The 9455-nt window shown below is 43.0% G+C and overlaps 1 protein-coding gene across 1 annotated transcript; it reads right to left on the bottom strand.

The window, feature by feature from the left end:
- Window positions 1-401: 401 nt before the first annotated feature.
- On the bottom strand, window positions 402-7116 carry LOC106573148 (putative cartilage matrix-associated protein). The gene is made up of 5 exons (XM_014147860.3): window positions 6995-7116; window positions 6679-6747; window positions 6313-6408; window positions 3659-3757; window positions 402-2280 (listed from the first exon to the last, which is right to left on the bottom strand). The coding sequence occupies exons 1-5, from the start codon at window positions 7044-7046 to the stop codon at window positions 2183-2185; spliced, it is 414 nt and encodes a 137-aa protein (XP_014003335.1). The 5' UTR covers window positions 7047-7116; the 3' UTR covers window positions 402-2182.
- Between the last annotated feature and the right edge of the window lie 2339 nt (window positions 7117-9455).

Below are 9455 nucleotides of genomic sequence, written 5' to 3'. Positions count from 1 at the left end.
CATTACATCAAAGTTGGATCAGCCTGTAGTGTGGTTTTCCACATTAATTTTGAGTGTGACTCCAAATCCAGACCTCCATGGGTTGATAAATTGGATTTCCATTGATTATTTTTGTGTGACTTTGTTGTCAGCACATTCAACTATGTAAAGAAAAAAGGTTTTAATAAGATTATTTCATTCATTCAGATCTAGGATGTGTTATTTTAGTGTTCCCTTTATTTTTTTGAGCAGTGTATATATATATATATAAAATTACACACACACAGTTGAAGTCGGAAGTTTACATACACCTTAGCCAAATACATTTAAACTCAGTTTTTCACAATTCCTGACATTTAATCCTACTAAAAATTCCCTGTCTTACGATCACTTTATTGAAAGAATGTGACATGTCAGAATAATAGTTGAGAGAATAATTTATTTCAGTTTTTATTTCTTTGATCACATTCCCAGTGGATCAGAAGTTTACATACACTCAATTAGTATTTGGTAGCATTGCCTTTAAATTGTTTAACTGTGGTCAAACATTTCGGGTAGCCTTCCACAAGCTTCTCACAATAAGTTGGGTGAATTTTGGCCCATTCCTCCTGACAAAGCTGGTGTAACTGAGTCAGGTTTGTAGGCCTCCTTGCTCGCACACACTTTTTCAGGTCTGCCCACAAATTTTCTATAGGATTGAGGTCAGGGCTTTGTGATGGCCACTCCAATACCTTGACTTTGTTGTCCTTAAGCCATTTTGCCACAACTTTGGAAGTATGCTTGGGGTCATTGTCCATTTGGAAAACTCATTTGCGATCAAGCTTTAACTTCCTGACTGATGTCTTGAGATGTTGTTTCAATATATCCACATAATTTCCCTTCTTCATGATGCTATCTATTTTGTGAAGTGCACCAGTCCCTCCTGCAGCAAAGCAACCCCACAACATGATGCTGCCACCCCCGTGCTTCACGGTTGGGATGGTGTTCTTCGGCTTGCAAGCCTCCCCCATTTTCCTGGTCATTATGGTCATTATGGCCAAACAGATCTATTTTTCTTTCATCAGACCAGAGGACATTTCTCAAAAAAATATGATCTTTGTCCCCATGTGCAGTTGCAAACCGTAGTCTGCCTCTTTTATGGTGGTTTTGGAGCAGTGGCTTCTTCCTTGCTGAGCGGCCTTTCAGGTTATGTCGATATAGGACTCGTTTTACTGTGGATATATATACTTTTGTTCCTGTTTCCTCCATCATCTTCACAAGGTCCTTTGCTGTTGTTCTGGGATTGATTTGCACTTTTCACACCAAAGTACGTTCATCTCTAGGAGACAGAACGCGTCTCCTTCCTGAGCGGTATGACGGCTGCGTGGTCCCATGGTGTTTATACTTGCGTACTATTGTTTGTACAGATGAACGTGGTACCTTCAGGCGTTTGGAAATTTCTCCCAAGGATGAACCAGACTTGTGGAGGTCTACAATTCTTTTTCTGAGGTCTTGGCTGATTTATTTTGATTTTCCCATGATGTCAAGCGAAGAGGCAATGAGTTTGACGGTAGGCCTTGAAATACATCCACAGGTACACCTGCAATAGGCCAATTGACATCATTTGAGTCAATCAGAAGCTTCTAAAGCCATGACATCATTTTCTGGAATATTCCAAGCTGTTTAAAGGCACAGTCAACTTTGTGTATGTAAACTTCTGACCCACTGGAATTGTGATTAAGTGAAATAATCCGTCTGTAAACAATTGTTGGAAAGATCACTTGTGTCATGCTCAAAGTAGACATCCTAACCAACTTGCCAAAACTATAGTTTGTTAACAAGAAATTTGTGGAGTGGTTGAAAAACTAGTTTTAATGACTCCAACCTAAGTGTATGTAAACTTCCGACTTCAACTGTATGTAAGTATAAACATGTTCAAATCTACATCATTGTATAGTCACACAGCGTGTGAAAATGCAACACGCATGCAAACGTTCAAACCAGTACAGAAGAATAACATTAATTTGTTTCTTTAAAAATATTATTTATAAGGCAGATCTAAAAGAGAACACCTACCTAAAGTCTTTCCAAAGTATTTTTGGAAGCGTACATTACATTATAAAAAGTGACATTTTACAGGTAGAGGTATGTCTATAGTAGGGGCCGTAGCCCTCTGGGTCCTGCCTGCTGTAATACCACTGTTCTCCAGTAGGGCGGTGATGTCTCAGGTAGACTGGCGGTTGTACTCCTGGGGGGGATGCAGGCCGTCATAGTGGAACTCTCGCCACTGCTCGGTGCTCTCCCGTGTCCTCTCGTCTTGCTCTAAGGTCAGAGGTAAGTATGGGAGGGGATGAAGAGGGTAGACGGATCATGCTACTGGAAGAAGTGTTACTGGATCAATTCACTGATACACATAGGCTACCTTCCTACTGCCATACTGTGCTCTGATTATACACCAATAATAAAGAGAAACTGTTACAGGAGTAGAATACAAAATAACCTGTTATTGTTTATACTGTATATTAGGGTATTATACACTGTGTACAAAACATTAGGAACGTCTTCCTAATATTGAGTTGCACCCCTTTTTGCCCTCAGAACAGCCTCAGTTCGTCGGGGCATGGACTCTACTAGGTGTCAAGCGTTCCACAGGGATGTTGACTTCAATGCTTCCCACAGTTGTGTCAAATTGGCTGGATGTCCTTTGGGTTGTGGACCATTCTTGGTACACATAGGAAACTGTTGAGCGTGGAAAAACCCAGCAGCGCCACATACACAATCCATGTCTCAACTGTCTCAAGGCTTAAAAATCCTTCTTTAACCTGTCCCCCCCCCCCCTTCATCTACACTGATTGAAGTGGATTCAACAATAAGGGATCATAGCTTTCACATGGATTCACCTGGTCAGTCTATATCATGGTAGTTGCCATGGCGCCCTAGTAGCAGCCTAAGCAAAGAGTTCCTGTAAATATGTACTGGTTTTTTATCAGCTGTTTTGTTTTTGAAAACATTGATTTTTATTGCATGTTTGTGGTGGTTTTGATCCACAGATTTGCAGATGGACTGGCAGGTCAACTCTTTTTGGCTTGGCTAGCTAACTAGCTGGCTAATTGTTCGAATGATGCATCTGGACACTATCAGCTTTTTTTGTTTCACTTGGCTGCTGGTTCCTGATCTTTTGAATGCATCAATTGAAGAGTCACCTGAAGCTTGAGAGGAATGGGAGATGCAGTAGAGGAATGCAGTGCTGAGGCAGAGGGCTCATAGTGAGGACAACTGGCTACTACTCTGAACTATGTGTGGTGAGCTTTCTAGAGCCCAGAGCTGTCGAGGCATCACTCAAGTGGGTGACATACATTATGAAGGAGGAGAAGTCCAGTAGCTACATGAATCAGGCTGGTTCCCAGAGCAACCCTCTATAAGATCGTCACTAGACCCTTCTTCATCAACCATCTCCCTGACCACATTCTTCTTCTCAAGGCATGATGAACTGTCCCTCTCTATCTTTGGAGGATGCATGAACTCAAAAGACTTGGCCTATATTGGGTTAACCTAACTATAGTTAGGCTACTCATGATGATGTATTGCTTGTTTTTGTATGACGCGCTTTGTGATTTTGAAAAGCGCTACAGAAATTGAATAAATTATTATTATGGAAAGGACAGGTGTTCCTAATGTTTTGAACACTGTATTATTATACCGTCATGCTCCTCCTCAGCGTAGTTCTCAAACTCATTCCTCTGTTCCTCATGGTTCTCTCTCTTCCGCTTATCTGCAGCCAGCACCTGCCTCTGTTCAGCTATAGGGGAGGAGAAAAAGGAAGTCAATTCAATTGTATCACTTGCGGTCAAACTGCACCAACAACATTACGTAGGATTGGATCTCTGCAGAGTACAGGCAGACGCTGGGTTTGGGCCATGGATTCCTCTCCTAGTCCTGACACCTGACCTCTGACCTTTTCTTCATTGTTGTTCCATGGGACAGGTCTTTGCCTGCACAACGACTCCCTTTGGAATTTTATTTTGGGAATTCAGGTCAGTCAGGTAAATAACTAAATGGAAAAGCGATCAGATGGAGAGTTGAAATTGTAAAGCTTGCAGCGTTCCTTCGCAGGTCGGTGGTCAGGGAGCTGTGAACTAATGACCCAGTGTAAATAAAACTCAAAAAGGTGACCACCAATATCATCAACCAAGGGTTATGTCAATCATTGGGATACTGCACTGTATGCAAGTCACGTATTTACACATCGAGAGGATAACGTGACAGGGCACATGAGTGACATGCTCCTAACTCCTGTCATAAAGTATATGACCCGCCCACTCACTTCTACCTGGCATAACCTCGCCACCTAAAAGCCCAAAGTCAACCAGGTTCACCCATTTGAATACAGGTGAAAGTCACACTGATGTTGATTATACCTACCTGGAAACAGAGCTTAACCTCACTGTAACCACTCAGTGGTCACACAGATGACACAAACTCACACACACACATTTGTTATACTATCCTTGTGGGGACCAAACAATTGATTCCCATTACAAATCCTAATTTCCCTTACCTTAACTCCTGACCTCTAACCCTAACCCCGAAGCTTAAAACAGCCTTGTTCCTTGTGGGGACCGGTGTAATGTCCACGCTTGACCGTATTTTCCTAGTTTTACAATCCTTGTGGGGAATTCTGATCCCCACAAGGATAGTAAAACCAAACACACACACACACACACAATCAAATAAATGTATAAAGATGTGCTTATACAGAAACACAAGCCTAAAACCACAAACAGCAAGCAATGTAGATGTACACACACACACTAGGTTTATCCACATTTTCTCATATGACTTAGTAATGTCAACATGTGGCTGCCAAAGTGGCTTTCAAAAAGTACACATTTTCCTCTCACTCTGTCCATCTCTCTGACCCCCCTCCCTCTACTGTGCCTGTGTGTTGGCACATTCCACACTTAACTTCTAACTGCTCTCTCCATACCCAGACTGGATACAAACATCACTCCATCTCACTCTTTCTCTTCTCTAGCTCGAACTTTTTTTCAGCTAACACTTCAACTTGTCTTGGGTTTATGTATTAAGTAACTCGCCTCTCAACGGCTCTCTTTCTCCAGCCAAACTCTCCCCTGGCCGTCAACTGAGTAGTTAAAGAGAACGATCAAACATCTCACTTATGGGAACTTTCACAAGGTCTCCTCTCATGTCGTAATGGTTAGAGCGTTGGGACAGTAACTGAAAGGTTGCTTGTTCAAATCCCTAAAGTGGAAAAATCTGCTGTTCTGCCCTTGAACAACTTCTCCCCCGACCTTGATGATGTCAATTAAGGCAGTTTCCCGCACCTCTCTGATTGAGCGGTTGCGGAAAATGCATTCAGTTTTGCAACTGACTATAGTAAGTATCACCTTTCCCTGCATAATACATGTACTTTGTGAAAGTGGAGATTTTTGTCTACTCCTCAGTTTTAGATGAGTAGGATAAAAGGGGGAGAGAAGCTAAATGCTCCATGCTACCCTGTGGCTCCTGCGGCAGCCTCCAATATGCTACCGTTTACAGCTGGGTCATGTTCAGTGGGGAGAAAACTTTTGAAATGGAGAGGTACCATATCTAAACTTGTCCAATGAGAACACTGGGTTTGGTTTTCTGTTGCAAAACATTTTGCTACAGTCTGCCCTACTGAACACAACTCTGGTCTGAGGCGGTCTGGCAAGGGTATAGCACCTGAGGTGTCCAGGGCTCTAGGCTTTGCAGCTGCCAGTCGCCGGCCAGCCTTCTCACAGTAAAAATACTATTCTCCAGCTCAGTCCAGCCATAACAGTATTCACTCAGTGTCATAACATTACCTATTCAGCTGAATCATTTTACATTTTTATCCAGAGCAACTTACAGTAGTGAGTGCATACATTTTCATATTTGTTCATACTGGTCCCACATGGGAATCAAACTCACAACCCTGCTGTTGCTCTACCAACTGAGCCACGCCGGACCGAATCATTGCAAAGACAGATAAAACACTGGGACTTAAGCCATTGCTGTATTCAATTGCAGCAATATAAACTCCATCCAGTATTATAAACTCTGGCATAATGCAGTAGTAGGCTACCTCTGCAACCAAAACGTTCAGCTGACCTTAAAATGTATTGATCGATCTAGAGATGTGGGACCAAACCATCCATCTATGCTACACACACAAGCTATGCTTCATTCAGGCATCCACAGACAGAAGCACGCAACACCACACCATCCATTGCCAGTTCACCACTGACCATTGGTGGAAAAACATCCCCAAAAACATCCAAGCAACATAAAGGAGATCCTAAAAGAGATCCAAACAGAGAAAGCTTCAATCACCGTCAATTTCGTCCTGAGACTTGGCAGCTCTTCTGCTGCGGCGTCTGAAGAAGTTTGCTGCATCGGCCTCGGGTATGAAGATCTCCCTCAGTGGACCTGAGAAGAAAAGATAAAGAAAAGACTGAGTTGAGAGCCGTTGTGTTGGTATGCAGAGGGGGGTGAGTTTGCTCCCAGATCGGGGAAAACAAAGACAACAAAACATTTCCATTCTGTTACAATCGCATAAAAGATGAGAGGAGGGTAGATTTAACAGCAGGCAAAAAAAGAGGGAGTTCAGTAAGGTTAGAAGTCCCAGCCAGCACCAACAAATTAGGTTGTATGTGCTGCAGAAGATTAAGAGGGTTCAGTGAAGGTCGTGCTGCTTACCTCTCGGGTCGGTTGCCTTGGTAGTGCCCTTATCATCGGGGACAGCTGCATTGTCTACCTCCTGAGATACTGCAGGGGTTCAGAGGTACATGATGATAGGACAAAACATCAGATCAGCGTTGAGCTCTCTATCACAATGTTCCCATACCACTATCACTAGTAACAGAGTCACGCTGCCCTCAGAATGCACTCTAAGTTTCTCTAGCGATATCACAGAAAATATGACATGCACCATCCTCCTCAAGTATTCATTCACATCTCGTAAATATATATTATTTCCTGACAATACAGTCCCCCTGCAGGCAGACTCACTCACAGGACAGTGACAGGAGCACAGCGACAAGAAAGGTTGCATGCGACCAGGACATCTTGAGAGCTGTGTCTGAGCCGTTGAGGGATAGGAGAGAGGTGAGTGAGGTTAGAGAGAGAGAGAGAGAGGGTGGGGGGGAGGCGAGTAAGAGAGAAATAGAGAGAGAGAGACGAAGGAGGTGAGTAAGAGAGAAAGAGAGAGAGAGAGGGCGGGGGGGAAGGAGGCGAGTAAGAGAGAAATAGAGAGAGAGGAAGAAGGTGAGTAAGAGAGAAAGAGAGAGAGAAACAGAGGTTAAAAGAGAGCAGATGGCACCCTGGATGGGGGGCTGGGGGCCTGGGAGAAGATCAGCTGGATGGAATTTCAGAGGCTTTGACAAACCGTTGGTCAGGGAGGGGAAGAGGATCCATGGCAACCATCGAAGCAGCGCCACAAAAACATCAAGGTTTCCTCACATAAGCCACTTCATTTCAGTTTTTCAAGTAATTAAACAGTTTGATCTGAAAACCCTCAAAAGTAATATACCCCCGACCCTTAACCTTTGGAGCTGGACTTACACAATATATGGTAATGGTCCAGATGACCTTTCACCTTGTCTCAGATGGCACAGGCTCATGAGCACATGCTCTGGGGGCTCCTTTTAGTTGCCTGTGACATCATTTAGAGATTTCAAATGGGAAGGACTCAATGAGAGGTCATTCATGCCACAGGTATTACGTTGCAATATTACAGCTTCATAATGTATACCTGCAGCAAAGTCTTACCCGAGGTTGTGCTGTACATCATTCCACTCAACATAATGCTCCATAACATATTTAAGGGAGAGCTGTAAAACTTTGATTGGGTTTGACGTTGACAAATGTGTAATTTTGGCTCATTGCTGGGCAGGACTCCAGGATACAGCTGTACACCAGAGATTTACCGACAGTTAGAGTATATTTTTTATGTTTACGCCTATCAGACAGGAAAGGAATGGATGACTTGCAACTACTACAACACGGCAATTCCCAGTCCTGGAAAGCAAATGACAAAACTGATTTTTAGGGCACTGACTTGCCTGTGTTGCCTCCCACCAAATCTCTCCATCCAGACAGAACCATATGTACAATATATATCTACCTCAATTACCTCGTACCCCTGCACATCGACTTGGTACTGGTACCCTGTGTACATAACCAAGTTATCGTACCTCATTGTGTATTTATTCCTCGTGTTATCTTTCTATTATTTTTCAATTTTTTCTGTCTGCATTGTTTGAAAGGGTCCGTCATTTCACTGTTAGTCTACACCTGTTGATTATGAAGCATTATGAAGCACACTGCCAGATCTCTCCATCCAGATGGAACAGAGCTGGCCCCTTTAACAAGGCCGCCCTCTTTGCTCAGCAGAAACTCCATCAGGAAAGTATGCAGACTTTTGTTTGCTTGAGTTTTTCCACGGAATAGCTGGCTCGACACAGGTCGGAGTGAATGTGTACATATTTGAGAGAGAGAAGTATGCTAGGCTATCCAGGGTGGAGGGACTTTATGGATTATTATCTCCCAGGGGTCCAAAGTAAGTTGGAGGAAAGGGAGGAAGGATATTTTGTGTGTGTGTGTGTGTGTGTGTGTGTGTGTGTGTGTGTGTGTGTGTGTGTGTGTGTGTGTGTGTGTGTGTGTGTGTGTGTGTGTGTGTGTGTGTGTGTGTGTGTGTGTGTGTGTATTTTCTGTGGTGAGAATAACAGCAACCTAGTGGTAAGGAGATTCTGGTGTACAGACTTACTGTACATCAACATAGAGCACAAAAAACATCCCTCTCTATCTCACACACAGATGGACTGCTATTTTCCTACAAAGTTGGGATTTATAAGGAAAAGCATGTGCCCAATACTCTGCTTATACTCTAAAGCTTATCAAGAAAGCCCCAAATAGACGTTGTGCCAAATAGATAGAATAAATAAATATTGTCCAAATAAATAGAGATGAAAAACCTGTAAATCAAACTAGTGGGTATTATGTTAGTGGCTAGGATTATATCACATTAGCTGAGTAAACACAACTCCATATCATCTCTATGCACACAAAAGAATGAGGGTTCCTCAAGGGTTCTTTGAGAAGGGTGATGCTTCTATGTGTGAACCATATTGACCCAAAGAACCATTTGAGCACTTCAACGGCTCTTTGCAGTTCAAAAAAGGGTTCTTTCCTCTTCTAGTGATAATTCAAATGTAAGGGCAGTGGCTCATGAGCATATTCTGGGGGCGTGGTTTCGCACAGCTCTTTTTTTGCAACCGTGAGTCAGAGAGTCATTCCAGTTGATCTAATCTGTTGTGTTATGCTGTTACATGTTACATATGACTATGGCCAGTGACGGTGTATTGTGAAAGACTCACATATGGCCTTGAGTCATTTGAGAATGTTTGACTAAATCAGTCAGTGGTTTTTAATTCTCTCCTCAGGGGACCTTAGCCGTTCCAGAGCTAGCACACCTG

The sequence above is a fragment of the Salmo salar genome, chromosome 16 (genome assembly GCF_965601325.2).
Source record: "Salmo salar chromosome 16, fSalSal1, whole genome shotgun sequence".
Taxonomy (NCBI): Eukaryota; Metazoa; Chordata; class Actinopteri; order Salmoniformes; family Salmonidae; genus Salmo; species Salmo salar.
This window is presented reverse-complemented; position numbering and strand designations above follow the sequence as displayed.